This window comes from Triticum aestivum, chromosome 1B (genome assembly GCF_018294505.1).
Source record: "Triticum aestivum cultivar Chinese Spring chromosome 1B, IWGSC CS RefSeq v2.1, whole genome shotgun sequence".
In the NCBI taxonomy this organism is placed as follows: domain Eukaryota; kingdom Viridiplantae; phylum Streptophyta; class Magnoliopsida; order Poales; family Poaceae; genus Triticum; species Triticum aestivum.
In genome coordinates this window covers 127,080,995-127,099,850 of record NC_057795.1, presented here as the reverse complement: position 1 = coordinate 127,099,850, position 18,856 = coordinate 127,080,995, and the positions used below count along the sequence as shown (strand labels likewise).

The following is an 18,856-nucleotide window of genomic DNA, read 5'->3' as shown; positions in this document are numbered from 1 at the left end:
ATGTTTGGCATGAGGAAAATCTATTTCTTTCCTTTTTTGAATCGACACTCCGCCAAGTTCAGTATTGGGCCATCACAAAATTCTGTACGGCGGTCCAAGTGGAAAAAATCTCTGAAAAGTTCAACTATTGGCTCCTCTTGCAGATAAACCTCACAGAACACTTGGAAGTTGCAAATATTGGACACATAATTCGGTCCAATGTCTTGAGGGTGGAGTTGGAAACTGGCAAGTACATCCCGGAAAAACTTTGATCCGGGAGGACTAAATCCTCGGTCCAGATGCTGCATAAATACAACCACTTCTCCATCTTGAGGTTCAGGAGGACACTCAGTATCAGGGACTCACCAATGAATGACCTCCTTCTTGGCTAAAGCGCCAGTCAGAACATATCCAGTAAGCTGTTCTTCTTTGATCTGGGAAGGAACCCAATTGCAAGAAGAAAATTGTTTGGCCATTTTTTGCTAACAAACTGTAAAGGGAGTTCAAATGACGATTTACGATTCAAGATTGATAGGCATAAACCGGTGTCAAACCGGGGGATTTCATCAGAGCATATATGCACGTAAAACTGGATACTGATGCTCAAGTCAAGATGGCGGTTTATATGAGGGCTAATGGTACCTGGCGGATTATCATTTTCTAAAAATTAAACCGCCTACAGTGGAAGAAACATCCGAAATCTACTAAGTGTTGCAGAAACAGGTTTCACAAGGTGATAATATAATTTTGGATCTACCGCGGCCTAGTAAAGAAAATTTTCTGAGCCCTAAAATGGCGACAAGCAGAACAAAGAAGGTCCAGATGAGATCTATCCAGGAACGAAGGGATACTGTGGCGAGGCAAATTAAAGCTACAACTTCGGCCACAAAAAGAGGATGTTGGGTTTGTCTAGATTCAAGAAGGCAGTAAGGAAAAACATACATGCACCGATGGATGCTGATGAAGCATCGATGAACTATGAAACCCTAACACAGATCTAACAGATGGGGAGATGAATACTTACCAAGGCTGCGGGGCAGTGGAGGAACGTCGCAGGGTCTGTGGTACGAACAGGTTGATGCAGCAGCCTAGTTGGTGCAGATTCAAAAGTCGACGATGGCGGCGATGCTCGAGCGCTTCGGGGTCGCGAGGAGGAAGAAGATGCAAAGAGGCAAGGGGGAAAATGGAAGGGACCCTCGGTCTTATTTATAAAGGCAAAGGGATAAGTGACAGGCGCAAAAATCAAGGAGTCAAAAATCGGATATCTGATACAGCTGTCGCCTCGATCTTCGGAGATCCATTAAATAAGAAATATTTATGAGTTTTTTACGTAGATGACGTCATGGCGGTTTAAGGTGATTCCAGAAGATGATGTCACGGCGGGTTACAAGAACAACATGAAGATGTTCAAACCAGAATTTTCCTAAGTTGAAGATTGACATGAACAAGTTCAAATCAACCTAGGGCCTAATGTTGGGGATACGACTACTGAGTTCAACCGCCCAGGAGGGGCCGGATTAACTCATAGGGAGTCTCTTACAAGAGCCCATGAAGAGGAAAGCTATGGCGTTTTAACTATGAAGACTTAGAGGTCCAGAGCCCAATGGCGGATTAGGGCCCATAGTAGTAAACTGCCATAGATATTTAACTTGTATTGTAAGTCATGGAAAGGAGAGACTGAGCCAGACACTTGTATGAGCCGGCCTCGGGATTCTTTAGACCGGCCGGGCGTCAACCTATGTATATATAGGGACGACCCGACGGTGGTTCAGGGACAAGAAACATCAACTCGAGAACTAGGCAAAGCATATTTGCTCCCTGGTAATCGAGACCACATCAAGAACACCACAACTGGATCATAGGCTTTTACCTTCACCGCAAGGGGCCAAACCAGTATAAACTCCCTGTGTCCTTTGTACGGTTTAACCCCTCTAAGCTAACCCGATCGCGATGGCTCCACAACTAAGTCCTTTCACTAGGACATCTGACGTGTTAATTCCATGACAGTTGCCATAAACCTTTTCATTATTAATGACTTGGAATTACTTTATGGTAATGGTTGTCTGTGTCGTATGATGCAGAGCTAGGGCTATCCCCTTTTTGAAAAAAATTTGGATGATACAAGAGTTGGAATGGACTAGAGCACTACTAGTTGGTATTCATGTGGTCAACCCAACAATGTTCTTTCACATGATGGTGGCTGAGCTAACATGGTGTATACAATGTATCAAGTGATGAACCATAGAGAAAACGATGCTTAAATGTGAACAAGTATAATGTATACAAGTTATACATATAGCCCACAAAAAGCAAGCTATCACACAATGTCACTACTGGTGCACATAGATTGTGGCAATGGAAAAGCCAAAGTTAATGGGTGCTTCTACTCTACCAGAAAGTTGTTCGGCCCCCAAATGCAAGGGTTCCCTCGCCTCAAGGTTTATGGAAACAACATGAACTAGGTGATTACCATCAATGATCAGTACTTACACACATAAATGCAAAACCTCGTCGTGCCCCTAGCGAAACTAACGAGGTTGTCAATCTCACTAGTCTGCTAATTACAAAAGGAAGTAAAAGCAATGGTGGAAGGATTGTATGGAGTTTAACAGAAAAAAATGCAAGGAAATAAAAGAAGCGAGAATTAAGATTGAAAACTTTATGGAAGGAGATAGACCGGGATCCATAGGCTCACTAGGGTTTGATCCCTGGTTCCTACCCCTTTTTTCTCGATAGGAAGCACGCCTCCTCCTCCCGCACATGCTAATGGGCCGGCCCATGTACGAGTGGTGGCGCCCCTGTTTTCTATTTTATTTTATCCTTTTCACTTTTTCATTTTTTTTGTTTTTCCTTCTTTAAGTTAATTCGAGATTTTCAAAAGAACCACATTTCAAAAAGTTGTGAGCTTTAAAAATATACTGAGAAATCATAAATTGTTTGTGAATTCAAAATATATTTCAAAAATCATAAAATGTTCATGATTTCAAAAAATGGTACACATATTATAAAGATATTCACAATCTCAAATAGATGTTGAAATAAAAAATGCTCATGATTTTAAAAAATAATCCATATTCAAAACTTATTCTGGAAATAGAAAAAATGTACACAAAATTTTAGAAAATATTCCCAAAAATTAAAACAGATTCGTAAATAATGAAAAAACGAACCATCGCTCACGTAGAAGTTTTATTAGAGGATCTTTAGAGATCGTTTTATGATTTTATTTAGTCCCTCACATCGGGTTTAAAAAGGGTTTCCATGTTTCATACAATGCAGAGCCCCAAAAGAATTGACACAACTTCCTATATGTTAGTTTTTGTAAGCTATATAAAAATGACTAAATGTTTATTTTGCCTTCATACAGAACTATATTTATTCTGGTACCACGGTACTGGTTATGGTAAACATCGCTACGCTAGGTCAAGACGAGACACATCATTCTTGCGTGTCCTAGTTAGCCGCCGCTGAAGGAAATATGCCCTAGAGGCAATAATAAAGTTATTATTTATTTCCTTATTTCATGATAAATGTTTATTATTCATGCTAGAATTGTATTAACCGGAAATTTAGTACATGTGTGAATACATAGACAAACCGAGTGTCACTAGTATGCCTCTACTTGACTAGCTCGTTAAATCAAAGATGGTTAAGTTTCCTAGCCATAGACATGAGTTGTCATTTGATTAACGGGATCACATAATTAGAAAATGATGTGATTGACTTGACCCATTCCGTTAGCTTAGCACTTGATCGTTTAGTTTATTGCTATTTGCTTTCTTCATGACTTATACATGTTCCTATGACTATGAGATTATGCAACTCCCGAATACCGGAGGAACACTTTGTGTGCTACCAAATGTCACAACGTAATTGGGTGATTATAAAGGTGCTCTACAGGTGTCTCCGGTGGTACTTGTTGAGTTGGCATAGATCAAGATTAGGATTTGTCACTCCGATTGTCGGAGAGGTATCTCTGGGCCCTCTCGGTAATGCACATCACTATAAGCCTTGCAAGCAAAGTGAATAATGAGTTAGTTGCGGGATGATGCATTACGGAACGAGTAAAGAGACTTGCCGGTAATGAGATTGAACTAGGTATTGAGATACCGACGATTGAATCTCGGGCAAGTAACATACCGATGACAAAAGGAACAACGTATGTTGTTATGCGGTTTGACCGATAAAGATCTTCGTAGAATATGTAGAAGCCAATATGAGCATCTAGGTTCCGCTATTGGTTATTGACCTGAGATGAGTCTCGGTCATGTCTAGATAGTTCTCGAACCTGTAGGGTCCGCACGCTTAACGTTCTGTGATGATTTGTATTATGAGTTATGTGATTTGATGACCGAAGTTTGTTCGGAGTCCCGAATGAGATCGGGGGCATGACGAGGAGTCTCGAAATGGTCGAGCCGTAAAGATCAATATATTGGAAGGCTATATTCGGACATCGGAAAGGTTCTGAGTGATTCGGGTATTTTTCGGAGTACCGGAGAGTTACGAGAATTCGCCGGGAGAAGTATTGGGCCTTATTGGGCCATACGGGAAAGAGAGAGGGGCTACCTAGTGCAAGCTGCACGCCCCCAAGGCCTAGTCTGAATTGGACTAGGGGGAGGTGCAGCGCCCCCTCCTTCCTTCTCTTCTCTCTTCCCCTTCCTTCTCTCCTACTCCTACTACTTGGAAGGGGGGAATCCTACTCCCGGTGGGAGTAGGACTCCCCAGGGCGCGCCATAGTAGAGGGCCGGCCCTCCCCCTCCTTCACTCCTTTATATACAGGGGAGAGGGGCACCCCATAGACACGCAAGTTGATCATTGATCTCTCTTAGCTGTGTGCGGTGCCCCCCTCCACCATAATCCACCTCGGTTATATCGTTGCGGTGCTTAGGCGAAGCCCTGCGTCGGTAGCATCATAATCACCGTCATCGCGCTATCGTGCTGACGAAACTCTCCCTAGACACTTTGCTGGATCGAAGTTCGTGGGACGTCACCGAGCTGAACGTGTGCAGATCGCGGAGGTGCCGTACGTTTGGTAGTAGGATCGGTCGATCGTGAAGATGTACGACTACATCAACCGTGTTGTCATAACGCTTCCGCTTTCGGTCTACGAGGGTACGTGGACAACACGCTTCCCTCTCGTTGCTATGCATCACCATGATCTTGTTTGTGCGTAGGATTTTTTTTGAAATTACTACGTTCCCCAACAGCCACCTACCGCCGGCGCCGCCGCCGGTCCGTCCCGTCTTCGGTGGCCTTAGGGCCATGGAGGCGGAGTGGATCACGGAACTTGCCGGTGAAAGGGCTCCATTTTTAGATTTTTTTAGCTTTGTTAGGGTTTGTGTCCTGCTCAGGAAGGCGAGACCGCGACGACTCCCTGAAAATGGAATAAAGGTCTCCCTGCCTAGTCCCTGTTCCGGTGACGTGTCTAGTATCATCGGTAGGCGTGTGGAGGTGTATCTCCGGCGGATATGTCTTTAGTGGATTTGATCGGATCTATTCATCGTTCTTCTTCGTTCGTGTGTCTTCAGGTTGGATACTTTTGATCTATATTCTTCATCGGCGGCGATTGTTGTTCCGGTGCGTTGGTTCTATGGGACCTTAGCATGATGACTTCTCGACTGTCTAGTACAACAAGGTTTGCCCGGCTCCGGCGAGGGAGGGGCAATGACAGCGGCGCGCCTTCGGCTCGCTTCAGTGCTTGTAGTCGTCGCTAGGTGGTCTACGGATTTGGATGTAATTTTTATTATTTCTAGTGTTCGTTGTACTACCATGATTGAAGATGAATAGATTGAAATTTTTCCCGCAAAAAAAAGACGATACACGTCGTTCATCAGTCTAGTTCAGGCAGGGTCTATCAATGCAGTTTGCTCAGCCAAAAAATACTTTGTTGTGGTGCCTTAAGAAATCAAATCGTGATCAGACCATCACATTTGTTGTTTTTGAATGACTTTTCAGAAGTCCCTTATTTTATCATGACATCATTTAGACATAGTTTGTGAAATGATATTTTAAGAATCCTTATCTCATCCTGGTATTTGATTCAGATTTTTTTATATATACCACAACTGCATAATCTTACATTGTAACGCACGAGCATATTTGCTAGTACTGGATAAAAAGCACATGGAAACTACGACCTGGCTCGTCAGACGAAACGTAAACATGGCCATCGAATGCACTGTGCTTCAGACCCATGGGCCTTGGCCCACATCGATCTCGGCCATCTCAGTAACTCTTAAACCCTCCTCCCATTCTCTCGTCTCTCTTCCTCAGTCGACGCAGCGCCACCACCTCTCCCCCCACCATCCGCCATGGGCCTCCTCAGGAACTCCCTCCTGCTCCAAGGTCTCCTCCTCCCCCTCTCACAAGATCCCGTCTCGCTCGCTCGCAAATTCCGCGGGACTAACATCTGGATCTGGCGGTGCAGGGCAGCTGCGGCATGCTACGGCTCAGGCGGCGGCGGCGGCCGCGGGGGTGGGGCGGCGCGGCGTGGCGACGTCCACGGAGGAGTACATGCGCCGCAACTACGCCAACAATGTCTCCGAGTACAACACCGTCATCGGGTCCCTCGTCCAGCAGCGCAGGTACGTCCAGCCCTTGTTTCGGTTCCTGCACACCACCTGTTCGATGCAGTTCCGAGCAGTGGCATTTCCCGTTAGGATAGTTTTGTTAAGCTGTTATTGTTGCGTCGATGATCTGGTGTGGGTACGAGCATGCCTGTGCCAACCTAATTGTTTCTTTCCGAGTCTGAATTAAATGCTTTCGTGTTTCTTCAGGCCCTACCTGCTTCGTGATGCCTACGATGACATGCTACTCGACGGGGTGCAGCCTGTGCGGGACACATTCCACAATCTCATAGTTGGCACCATGAAAGGCAGCCGGCTACAAGATGCTTTCTACTTCCGCGATCAGATGAGAGAAATGGGCTTGCAGCCTGATGTTAGACCACTCTCTTCTTTACATGCCTTCATCTCCTATGCCAATTCCCTTTTTATTTTGTCGGACGAGTTAGGCTAATGGCTTAACTCTTTGTAGGTTAACCTATACAATTTTCTGATTTCCACTTGCGGGAAATGCAAGAATTCGGATGCGGCAATCTTGGTTGGTTATCTTCCTACCTATTTCTGAGTTGCTGCCGATGCTTCTCCTCTGTTACTCGTGCTCACCAATGCTCTAACTTTTGTTACCTGTACTGAAGCTTCTGGAAGAAATGAAAGCACATGGCGTTAAGTTGAAAGGAGAAACCTACATTTGTCTCTTGAATGCACTTGCAGCAACTGGGCGTACTGATCAAGTGTAAGGGGTCCTTCGCATCAATTTGTATGTTTTCAGATTGTAGAAGCATGCAACATTTAAGACTGAAATACGAAATCATGCATTCCAAGATATACACTGTGGTTGACTATCTTTACCATGATGTTATGACTTATCAACTGGGCACTTGGAGCAAATAAGCCAAGGCCTGCAGATTGTACAATAGCTGTTCCCTTGTTTTCGTATTTCCGTTAGTAAAGCTCCATTTAGACCACTAAAAATACAGGATTAATTACTACTAGTTCCACAAATTTGAACACTAGACTACATGTAACGTGTTGGTACATCAAGGGTTATAAGAGCCTCTGGAGGTTACAGAGTAGGAGTGCCAGTTTTCCTCGCATAATGTGGGGGGATACGTTATCAGAAGACATCAATTCCACTAGTGCCTAGGTTGTCTCTTCAGCTTGTGGCAAGTTTTGCTCTAGAATTATATTAGGTAGCTAAGCATGTTTTCCAACGTACTCCCTCCGTTCCAAAATAGATGACCCAACTTTGTACTAAAGTTAGTACAAAGTTGAGTCATCTATTTTAGAACGGAGGGAGTACTTCCTAAGCGTGTTGATACATCCGTTTGAGTGTCAACTAATACCGGATGCAGGGAGTATAATTTATCCTGAACAGCAACACTTTCCAGTATATCCGTTTATTATCTATGCTGGGAGAAACACTAATGTGATTGTTTTACCAGTTATGCTATAGTTCGTGATATGACCGCCGCTGGACTTGGATTAAACAAGTTTTGTTATGCTGGACTAATAACTGCATTCAAGAACAAGACACCAGCCAGTGAGGATACTCCGGCAAAAGTATGTTATGCACTCAAGAAAGTTTGTTGTGGTGGTGCATTTAACATAACTGTACTCATCCTTTTCTCTACTTTGTTTTCAGATTCTTGAGTTCGTCCAGCAGTCAAAAGGTTGGCGGTATGTTGAAAGGGTAGCAAATGATAGTGCTGAAAATATAATGATGAATGTGTCAGACGAAGAGCTATACAACTTGCCAACAGCAGAATTTGCACACAGAAGAGGATTTATATTTAAGCAGTTAACAATTTATCATGTTGCTATCCATGCTTGTGCAGACTTGGGGAGCAAAGAGGTGTGCTATGCTGCATTTTCACTGTGTTTTTAGTAAGCAGTGTCTAGTTACTGCCCAGCAGCATTGATACTTGACAAATTCACATGTTCATAATTTAGTTATCTTACATTTCGTAGTTAGCTCATGCCATGAAGTTGAGCTTTACCTACTATGAAATTTAATCCTCTTTACAATTTTGCAGACACTCGAAGCACTTCTTGACATGTTCACTAAAGAGAATTTTAATTATGATGCCTTCATTGTGATGCAAGCTGTAAGGTAATCTGCAACTCTGCATGCTGAACAGTATTGATCTAATGATACATTGCATGGTTATGAGGAACTTCAATGGTTAATTGCTCCTGATATGTTCAGTTTCTAAGTATGTCGAGAACTCATCAAGGAATCGTCATCTTTGTTGAGATTCACTGATATAGCTTCGCTGTCCAAAACTTTAAGCCTGCACATTATGCATACTGAAAAGTCTCTTGTGCACGTTGAATTAACAATCTTATAAAGTGGACATTGCAAATCAATGAAATCGCACTATGTACCGATGTTTAGGTAAATGTACATAGTATTTGGAAATGCAGTGTCTATTTTTAGGATACCTGCAATTGTCATTTGGCAACCCATCATGTTTGTCCTTTTCTATGGTAATGATTTCTATCAACTTCTGGATCTATCTGTTAATTTCTTGTCCTTTAACTGAAAAGGTGTTATCTTCGCTGTGGAGATATTGATTCCGCTGTTAAGATGTTTGAAGAGTTCTCAAGCTCGAAACCCACACCCGCAGAGCTGTATGTGGTGAGTATCTTGTTAAAGTTATAACTTCTAATTTAATGTTTGTGGTTGAAAGCAACATAGGTTTAATTCCATTGCGAATCTTCAAATCCTAGTGATGGACATGTTTCGCGGTACACATCAGGCCTTGTGCCTTGGACTATTTTGATCTCAAAAATTTAGTTGTGAACTTTCAGAATCTTTGTAGAACTTTCCAATTAACCACTACAGGATTTATTGTTCCTTTATAGTCACAGGCTCTAAAACACAATCGTACTGCTGCTTATTAACTTTAAGCTAGCTGCTAATTTTTGATTAAGAGACCATTTTGATTAGTGGATCCAACAGTGGTAGCTCTCAGATTTCACAAATAACAGTTATATTTCACTATATTTAAAAAAAGTAAAAGATGGAAATCAAATTTGAAGTTTGAATTTGGTACCGTATGAATCCTATATGCTGAACAAAAATTAGCCACATGCCAAAAACTGAGCATCTTGGGATAATATGCATACAAAATAATATAGATAACTTTACTATAGAGTAGCTAATTAAGGTCCTACATATAATTCGTGTAACAATAAAATATATAATTAGGAATCTATGTATCTCTCTTATCCACACCATGTGTTCTCAATTTCTCACATGCACCTTTTATATTCTATGCATCAATGGAATGCAGACACTTGCCGAGGGAGCTATGATAGGGTATACTCCAAGAGGAATGGAAGTTGCTCAAGCAACCTTGGTAATTCCTTCCTTCTAGTTTTGTGTTACAGTTTGACTATACTCGGGAGTTCAAAATCTTACGGTTTACAATACTTTTCAGGAGAAAATGACTGAAAGAAAATTCTTCTTGAATCCCAAGATGGGGACGGATCTTCTACTAGCGGCTTCTGGTGAAAAGGTAAGCAGCACAACTGCCACCTTTCAGTACTGAAGTCACAGAAGTGCTAATGCTTCCTGAAAGAAAAATTGAGTTGCACCAATGACTGTTGAAATTTCTGTGGGTTTGTTCAGACTGGTGGATATACAACTGCAAATTATATCTGGGATATGCTGCAAACCCGCAATATAATTCCAGCATTTCCTGCTGTTGAAGCATACTACAAGGGATTGAAGGTAAGCTTCAATATTTTAGGGTCAGTCATGTCATCTGATATATTTTCCTCACCTTGGAGTCCTCTGTGTTTCTTTCGTAACTTTGGATTGGGTTCAATTATAACATTAGTTTACAATGCCGAAACTGGTTGAGTTTTATCAAATTTTGAGAGCTTACCGTGCATGCCACGCAATAAAAAAAGCAAGGCTTACTTCAATGTATCAGTGTGCTTGACTGAACAAACGAGAATAAAATTGACCATACGTGGATTCTAACTCTGTTTCATGGTCTCTTGTATTCCCGACGCAGGAGCGAGAAATTCCTTCGGACGATCCACGGCTTGTGAATGTTGCCCGTGTTTTGGACAACCTGCAAATCCGGCTTGGGCCGAGGAGAAATTTTCAGTAACACGGTCAAACTGCTCTAGTCTCCCTGAACCAATGCAGGTTGAAACTTGTTTTTTGGTAAGGAGGTTGCTGGATGCATCAATATGTTTAGTCTCCAGAAAACCGAATAACTACTTTTAGGACGACACAAAGCAAGGAGAAACCATCAAGAATATCTAGCCGTGGATAACGGTTAGGGAAGAATGGCAGGGACCAGTGTATACATCCCGAGACAGAAATGTATTGTTTTGTCGCCTCATATGCCTAAGTCTTTTTCGTAAGTTCCATTCAATTTTGTTGTTATTTATCTGAGCAGGCTATCTATCGAACTTTGTGGTTGGAGTTTGTACTGGTTGCCGTTCAAATGTGATTGTTTAGTCTTCAGTTGTAGCTTTCTGATTTCTTGGTGTTTGTATGTGGAAGATGTTTCGTATTGTTTCAAACAAGGGGGTTTTGTCTGGCTCCCGCTCTTCTGCCTCAGCTTCTCTGACACAAGAAGAGATCCCTCTGTTCCATAATTCTTGTCGTGGTTTTAGTGTGGTTAAAACCATGACAAGAATTATAGAACAAGGTAGTACAACTCAAGAATAAGAACATAAACTGAAATGGTAGCAGTCACCGTGCTGATTCTTCATGCACAACCTGAAAGATCTGCACTAACACACATCAGGCTTGCAATGTTAAGAGGCTCGCAATGTTAAGAGTTACAGGCTTACAGTTGCAGAACGTGTCAAACTGCAAACAGATTTGAGAATCAACGTCCTTGCATGGCGATATACATAGAGATAACGAAATATAAACTCCATAAATTTATTCCTTCTTCGATGTTTCTCCACCATTCAGTCTCTGTACTGTAACCTCGTCAAAATCTAACATCCAAGAAATTGGCTACTCCATCCGTCCCACAATATAAGACGCTTTTGCCAGCTATTCCTATCTCAGCGTTTACCAATATATTTGTAAACTACCCTTGCAGAAACGAAAAATATGGCAAAGGAGATGCGACTAGAACAGTTTTAATCTTGATAATCGGTGCACGTCATGTACAGCAGTTGAGATAAACCGAAATATAGGGTAATCTCACAGCAAAATATTAACTCCAAACACCCGAGAACAGCACACCAGTTCACAGCCTAATTAATAATTTTACATTACAAATACTGCCACGGTAGAGTACATTGAGCAATCACAGTTGCCAGATAATCAATTAGCACCTCTAGCTAGGAACAAGAACAACAAGTCAGCGTCTGTCCATAGTGGCAACATTATGCTACAGATTAGAATCAACTTGAACCTACTGTCTCGCAGGGGCTTCAAGTCTTCAATCAAAGCTAAACAGGAAAGACCGTATGGTCCCAGGCACACAGGTACTAACTAGATCAGGCCTCACGATGCCGCAGTGCCGAGAGAGCCAGGCTCGCTGCCATGCACCCTGAAGCGGTAGATGCACGTCAGCTCAGGCTGCCCGTGGTTCGAGGAGAAGTCGAGCCGGACCATGTTGACGACCGACGCGTCGGCGGTGGTCCTGTCTAGCTGGAAGGTCTGGGCGTTGCTCTTCTCGAGGTCGTAAGTGAACTCCCCCAGGTTTGTCGGCGTGCGTGGTTGCTTGTCTGACTCGTTTTCTGCTCCTTGGTACCATCCGCTGACCTGGAAATCCTTGGCAGCGCTAGACCGGTCGTAGGCCACACTCTGCACAGGCAAGGCATGACTAGAATTAATGAAGTAGAGAAGTGATTCAAGGAGTAAAGGACAGGCAGGGCATGGTTGTTCGACAATAAGATCATAAAGCAAGCAAACAAAATGGAAGAACCAGTCATGTCAACTGGAACACAGCAAACAAAGAACATAAGCTCCCTTGGTAACTGATTCCAAGCACCGCATCAGTTCACCTCGCATACTATTCAGATCAAACCCATCAAAGATAATTTAACTCTAGGATATCAGATCAAGGCAAACAAGATCTTGGAACCACATATATGCCTGTAAGATTAGCCTTGTGGATTAGATTCAGAGTAAGCAGGAACAGAACGAGGTCATGATGTCCAAAAGCGAATCAGGACTGTTGACCAATACTTTCAAAGGCCACGTTTGGCATTGTGGTTGATTATGATAATCCTGTTTGCCCAACCAGCTTTTGCCCATTTTACTGTTTGTGTAACCAACTTTTTCCTAAAGACTTAAGTTCAATACAGCTCAGCGCACCACGAACTGAGCCTAAATTGAGTGACTGGCCAAAAAAAAAAAAAAACTACATTAGCTCAACTGGTCACAGAGGGCCAAGTGTGAGCCATGTAGGTACTGAAAAGTGTTGGGCAGCAACTTGAGATGGCATTTGCTTATAGATAGTTTTCAGGGGCAATACTTCATTTTTTTCCCTCAGTAAAACCGACCGGGCACAATAAAGCCTAATTGAGGGGAAGAACATATGAAGTCCAATACTATTAACAAATAGAGCTCCATGTAATGATGTTTGATGTTTTCTGGAAGTTTCTAATAGATAGTAATGGCATCAAAAGTGAAGAGGATCAATCAGAGCACACACCCAACATGACATATGTTGTCAGCTATCTCAAATCAGAACTTGTCGACAAAAAAATAAGAGCATGTAGCATGGAAAATAATGAGCTACAGCCAGAGAGATGCCAGAATGAAAAAAAAAAGGTAATACCAAATTATGGTAATACAATGAATAGCCATACCTTGTCGACATGCTCTAGAGTGACTGCCTCAGGAACAATTCCGGTCCTGAGCCTGATTTCCACAAATCCAACACTTCCTTCCAGTGCAAAACATTCTCCTGGCTGCCCAAAACTTGGCTCCAGCATTTTGTGACTTTCACTACGACGAGGAAGAATGCTCTTAGCTTTCTTGAAAGCTCCCGAATGCTTAACCACTTTGCCACCACCAGACCCTAATGCATAATCCACCATTCCAAGACCATCTGCCGCATGCCTGGCTATCTCCATCTCCACCATCTCTTTGGCAAATATTCTTACATCGTCTAAGGTTATATCACTCCCAGTGCCATCCAAACCCTTCTTTCTCTTCAACTGAGTCAGAATCTCATCAAATTCTTTCTTGGAGACAAAACCCATGTCTCTCAGTTCAGCAAGTGACTTGTCTAATATGTCAGCCTTGCCTTCCAATGTCTTCACCTTTGTCTCTAACTTCTTGCCCTTGTCATCAAATTGCTTTGTGATGTCCCTTTTTGCTTTGCCGATCTCATCTCCTAGTTTCTTATCTAAAATGTCCAGTTGCACCTGGAGCATCCTAGTCGTCTTCTTGAACACCTCTACCTTTGATAGTCTGCTCTCCATATCAAGTGCTGTAAATGATAAATCCCCATTTTGCCATCCCCATAACACCTGCCCCATCCAAGCAAAAGCCGTAAAAAGAAGGCAAAGCTTCATCAGAACACTTAGTGCAGTTTCCCACTTGGCTTTTTCATGTTTAGTGGTACTTTTCTTTCGATGTTCAGAAGAAGGTGCCGGAGGAAATGCATCTTTTCTTGCCTCAGATGAATATTTTGGTTTGTCGATAACTGACTCTCCACGGCTTGTATGATGACCAATATCTTTCTTGCTAGAAACCTTATCATCTGGGACCCCATTAACTCCACCTTCAGTAAGAAGCTCAGGTGTAGGTTTTTTCTTTGCAACAACAACTGTTCGCCGCCTAACATCTTGGCTGGAATGTGAGTCCACACTTAGTGCATGGTTCCCATTTGTATTTGCGGCCGGTACTGCAGCAGTTGAAGCCATTGTTGTGCCTTAACCTACAATAGAACATAGCTAGATCACAAACTGGAAATGATGATGCAAATGGAGTAAGGCACCAGAAAATGAGTGCTATTATTACATAAAGAAATTTGGCAATAAATCTGTGCAGATTAACATGAAGGATACAGCCAAGGAATTGATCTTATAGCCAGCCTTCCCATATTGTTTTTTATTGGTAATTTATCTGTGCAGGACAATGGGTGTATAATCTATCTGCAGCTAAGTGTCTATATAGTCAGCCTAAAACAAAAGGTGGTATACACATGCATAGATGAACTGTAACAGAGATAACAGCCTTCCGATACATTTTTTCCCTTCGCAAATCCAGCAATTAAAGTTGGGCAGTGAAGAGCCAATCATAAGTAGGAAAATAATACATTATCGCGCATAAGTACAGGATATGCTGCAGATCTCGAAGAAATGGAAGAATTCATACTGTTATTTAACTAGTATAGTACTGCCATTTGCCATCACGGACCAAAATATAAAGCCAAGTAGTGAAATGTGAAGACAAGGAGTAAATTGTGGAATCGTACACAACATTTCGAAGCAAATCTCGAATTGTATATAGTTGGCACAGTAAAAGGAACAAAAACAAATAACCCAAATCAAGAAATCTCGTCCGCAACTTCCTAACGGTTCACCAAACAATATAACCCTAATTCCCCAAGTTCAAGCAATTACATCACCAGGGAAGAAGAGAAAACCCTAGACTTTCGGAAATAAGCTCTGCCCAAACCGCACGTCTGCGCCCGGACTACCACGGGTCAACTCAGGCAGAATGAAGAGGGGGAACGACCTAAATCGAGCCCACCGAACTGAGGATTAGAGGGCGCCATCCATGGAGCAAACAAATCGGCCGAATAACCGGTTTAGATCTTGGTCGCTCGCTGCAGAGGCAACGGAAAATACCCGAGGAGGAAAAACCAACTAGCACGCAATCGAGCTAGGTTTGTTTGGTTCCTTACCGACGAAGGGGGTAACCGATCCGCGCTGCTGCAGCGCCGGTGGGGCTGGCCTGCGGTGCCCCGCCGCCGTCGGCGCGGGAGGGCTGCGGGGAGGAGGAGGGCAGCCGCGGCCGGGGCTGGGAACGGACGAATTTGGGGAGGGACCGGAGGAGGCAGAGAGTGGGCAACAGAGAGAGAGAGAGGGGAAGAGCGACGGGTACGTGGAAACGGTGGAAGACGGGGCGATTTTGAAACCGAAAGGCTCACTCCACCACGGAGGAATCGCATCTCAATTCTCAGACGCAACTCCCACTCCAAAAGTTCAAAGTGACGCCGCAAAAGACCAAAAGGCCCTTCACAAAATTTACACTTAAAAAAGCCATTTAAAAGATTTTGAAAACAGGATTTAGATCCGTGTCTTAAAGACAGACCCCCCCTCCGCCCCCTCCCACCCACGCTTCACCTCCGCCCTCACGTTTTCTTTTATATGGGACTAAAAGAAGTATATTACTAAAAAGCACAAGAAATTCATCCCTACACAACTAGGGATGTTAGCACGTCCGGAGCGAAGCCAAACCACAATATGGTTCTTCGTCCTACCAAAGTTTGCTAACAGATGACTAACATTATTTTGCTCTCTATAGATATGAATGACACAACACTCCCTTGTACTTGTACCCATAAGACTTTTAACTTTAGAAATCACCATTGCATGCTGGGAACGATCCGGCCCACTTGCCTTGATCATCTGTACCGCCTGCAAACTGTCGCACTCCACGATAATCGGCGTCTTTGTCCACCGAAGAGCTAGGCCGAACCCTTCCATACACCCTGCAAGCTCAGCATGTAAGGGGTCCGGGCATGATCGTAGTGAGCGGCAGGTAGAGAAAATGATGTCATCGTCATGCCACGCAAGACCATCCCCGCACCGACACTTCCATCATCGTTGGAGAATGACTCATCGACATTGAGCTTAGCCCACCCTTCCAAAGGCGGGCTCCACTTGCATTGCGGCTTACAGCCGGCCTTCACATGCGATAATGACTGCTCCGGCCCTCTAGTTGGATGACCATCTTCCCCTTGTCCCAGTCACCCGTCGGATATTTTTGGATGCCTAACGATGAGATTACGTACTCTGTAGGAACTGTCGGGACACCTCCATGGGCGGCAGTACCTTGTCATGTTGGATCTCATTGCGAGCAAACCAACCCTCCACATCAACATGAGGACTCTGAGGCGGTTGCCCTCGTCACACTCCGAAATGGGGTTCAAGAACTACTCTGGTCTTGTGTTACGGATTGATTTAACATCGCCAGACTTGCGCCATGGCTTGCCAAAGATCAACAACCCTTTGGGCACCTGCAAAACACATGAAATGTGTCCTCGCGCTCGAGACCACATAGTGGACACACGTCGGTTAAATCCATATGGCATTCAAATGTATTTGCCCAGGTCGCAAGTGCATTAGTAGCCACACGCCATCCGAAAACACGCACCTTTGGAGGAGCAGGGCACCTCCATAAAAATGCCCAGGCGACACGTCGCTTGTCCGGTGCCCTGCTCGCCGCGACTGAAGACAGACGCAACTTGTCCTCGAGCGCCAGCCTATACACACTACATATGGTGAAGATACAAGTACATTTTGCCCCCATGCAATGAAGTCATCGCCCAGCCTTGGAGATGCCTTTTTTTCATGATTTGTTGGACGCCAACTGGCAAAAAGAACTGTCGCAGTAGATCTGCATAGTATGCACCAGTTTCATTGCTTCTTGTGAGCTGTGTTGGGATTTCCTTGAAGAAGAGAAGATGATGTAGTACAATAGAGATAACTATTTTCCTCAGTTAAGAACTAAGTTTATCAACCAGTAGGAGAACCACACAGAACCTCGTTAGCAACACCTGCACACACAAAAGCAAATACTTGCACCCAACGCAAACAAGAGGGTTGTCAATCACCTTGCCGGTTATTTGCAAGGATTAAATCTTGTAGTGGTAGATATATAAAGTAAATTGCAAAATAAAAAAGGAAATAAAATTGTAGTAAGGTATTTTTATGTTTTTATATATGATAAAAGTAGACCCGGGGGCCATAATATTCACTAGAGGCTTCTCTCTCGAATACATAACATACGATGGGCAATTGATAGAAAGCACATAGTTATGGCGATATTCAAGGCAATGATCATGTATATAGGCATCACATCCGAGACAAGTAGACCGACTCCTGTTTGTATCTACTACTATTACTCCACCCATCAACCGTTATCCAGCATGCATCTAGGGTATTAAGTTAATAAAAGCAGAGTAACACCTTAAACAAGATGACATGATGTAGACAAAGTAAATCCAAGTAATATGAATAAACTCCATCGTTTTATCCTTAATGACAACAATACAAATACATGTTTGTTCCCCTTCTGTCACTAGAATAGAGCACCGCAAGATTGAACCCATAACAAAGCACCTCTCCCATTGCAAGATAAATCAATCTAGTTGGCCAAATCAAACGGATAGATCGGAGAGAAATACAAAGATATAACAATCATGCATAAAGAAGTTCAGAGAAGACTCAAATATTTCTCATGAATATTTTGATCATAAACCCACAATTCATCGAATCCCAACAAACACACCGCAAAAGAGAATTACATCAGATAGAACTCAAAGAAGATCAAGGAGAACATGGTATTGAAGATCAAGGAGAGAGAAGAAGCCATCTAGCTACTAGCTATGGACCCATAGGTCTATGGTAAACTACTCACGCATCATCGGTAGGGCAGCAAGGTTGATGTAAAAGCCCTCCGTGATCGATTCCCCCTCCGGCAGAGTATCGAAAAGAGCCTCCAGATGTGATCGCGGAAGAACAGACACTCGCGGTGCAGAAAAAGTGTTTTGGGGTTCTCACTGGTATATTGGAAATATTCGAGAATTTATAGAGGCGGAAACAGGTCAAGAGGTTCCACGAGGGGCCCACGAGCTCAAGGGGCGCCCCCTGGGGCGGGCCTAGCGAGCTTGTCGCTCCCTCGTGGCTCTTATGGTCTTCTCCCGAACCTTCTAGGGTCTCTCTTGGTCCAGAAAAAGGTCAAAAAGTTCCGTAGTGTTTGGACTCCGTTTTGGTACTGATTTTCTGAAAAGCCAAAACAAGCAAAAAACAACAAATGGCACTAGACATTAGGTTAATACGTAGTCCAAAAATGATATATAATTGCATATAAAACATACAATATTGATATTATAATAGCATGGAATAATCAAAAATTATAGATATGTTGAAGACGTACACTGGTACGTGTCAGTGCTATACAAACGATTTTAACCCCTTTCCACGACGGCGTTTGGGACCGTCGCCAAGTGAGTAACTGCGATAGGGGGGGTCTTTCCCACACGACCCAGAAACCATCGGGTATATGCCCTCTTGGCACAGACGCTTGGCAAAATGAGGTCGTGACGTTCGGCAAAATAAGGTTGTGTGCGACCGGCGAGCGC

The 18,856-nt window shown here is 43.3% G+C and overlaps 2 protein-coding genes across 2 annotated transcripts; one reads left to right on the top strand and one right to left on the bottom strand.

Annotated features, from left to right (window-relative positions):
* Positions 1-6,181: 6,181 nt before the first annotated feature.
* On the top strand, positions 6,182-11,043 carry LOC123111625 (pentatricopeptide repeat-containing protein At4g35850, mitochondrial). Its single transcript, XM_044532453.1, has 13 exons — positions 6,182-6,324; positions 6,407-6,563; positions 6,756-6,918; positions 7,015-7,080; positions 7,178-7,275; positions 7,985-8,102; positions 8,185-8,394; positions 8,576-8,652; positions 9,090-9,180; positions 9,839-9,904; positions 9,986-10,063; positions 10,177-10,278; positions 10,568-11,043. Exons 1-13 carry the CDS (start codon positions 6,291-6,293, stop codon positions 10,664-10,666), a joined length of 1,359 nt encoding a protein of 452 aa, XP_044388388.1. The 5' UTR covers positions 6,182-6,290; the 3' UTR covers positions 10,667-11,043.
* Positions 11,044-11,769: 726 nt separating this feature from the next.
* LOC123111619 (SUN domain-containing protein 1) lies at positions 11,770-15,673 on the bottom strand. The gene is made up of 3 exons (XM_044532446.1): positions 15,392-15,673; positions 13,344-14,419; positions 11,770-12,333 (listed from the first exon to the last, which is right to left on the bottom strand). The coding sequence occupies exons 2-3, from the start codon at positions 14,403-14,405 to the stop codon at positions 12,031-12,033; spliced, it is 1,365 nt and encodes a 454-aa protein (XP_044388381.1). The 5' UTR covers positions 14,406-14,419; positions 15,392-15,673; the 3' UTR covers positions 11,770-12,030.
* Positions 15,674-18,856: the final 3,183 nt, after the last annotated feature.

Bases quoted from the DNA above. Each gene is read 5' to 3' on its own strand.
- LOC123111625 (XM_044532453.1), top strand. From the start codon at position 6,291: ATGGGCCTCCTCAGGAACTCCCTCCTGCTCCAAG. The intron at 9,905-9,985 runs GTAATTCCTTCC...AATACTTTTCAG, and splicing joins AAGTTGCTCAAGCAACCTTG to GAGAAAATGACTGAAAGAAA. The intron at 10,064-10,176 runs GTAAGCAGCACA...GGGTTTGTTCAG, and splicing joins TAGCGGCTTCTGGTGAAAAG to ACTGGTGGATATACAACTGC.
- LOC123111619 (XM_044532446.1), bottom strand. From the start codon at position 14,405: ATGGCTTCAACTGCTGCAGTACCGGCCGCAAATACAAATGGGAACCAT. The intron at 12,334-13,343 runs GTATGGCTATTC...TTGCCTGTGCAG, and splicing joins CTCTAGAGCATGTCGACAAG to AGTGTGGCCTACGACCGGTC.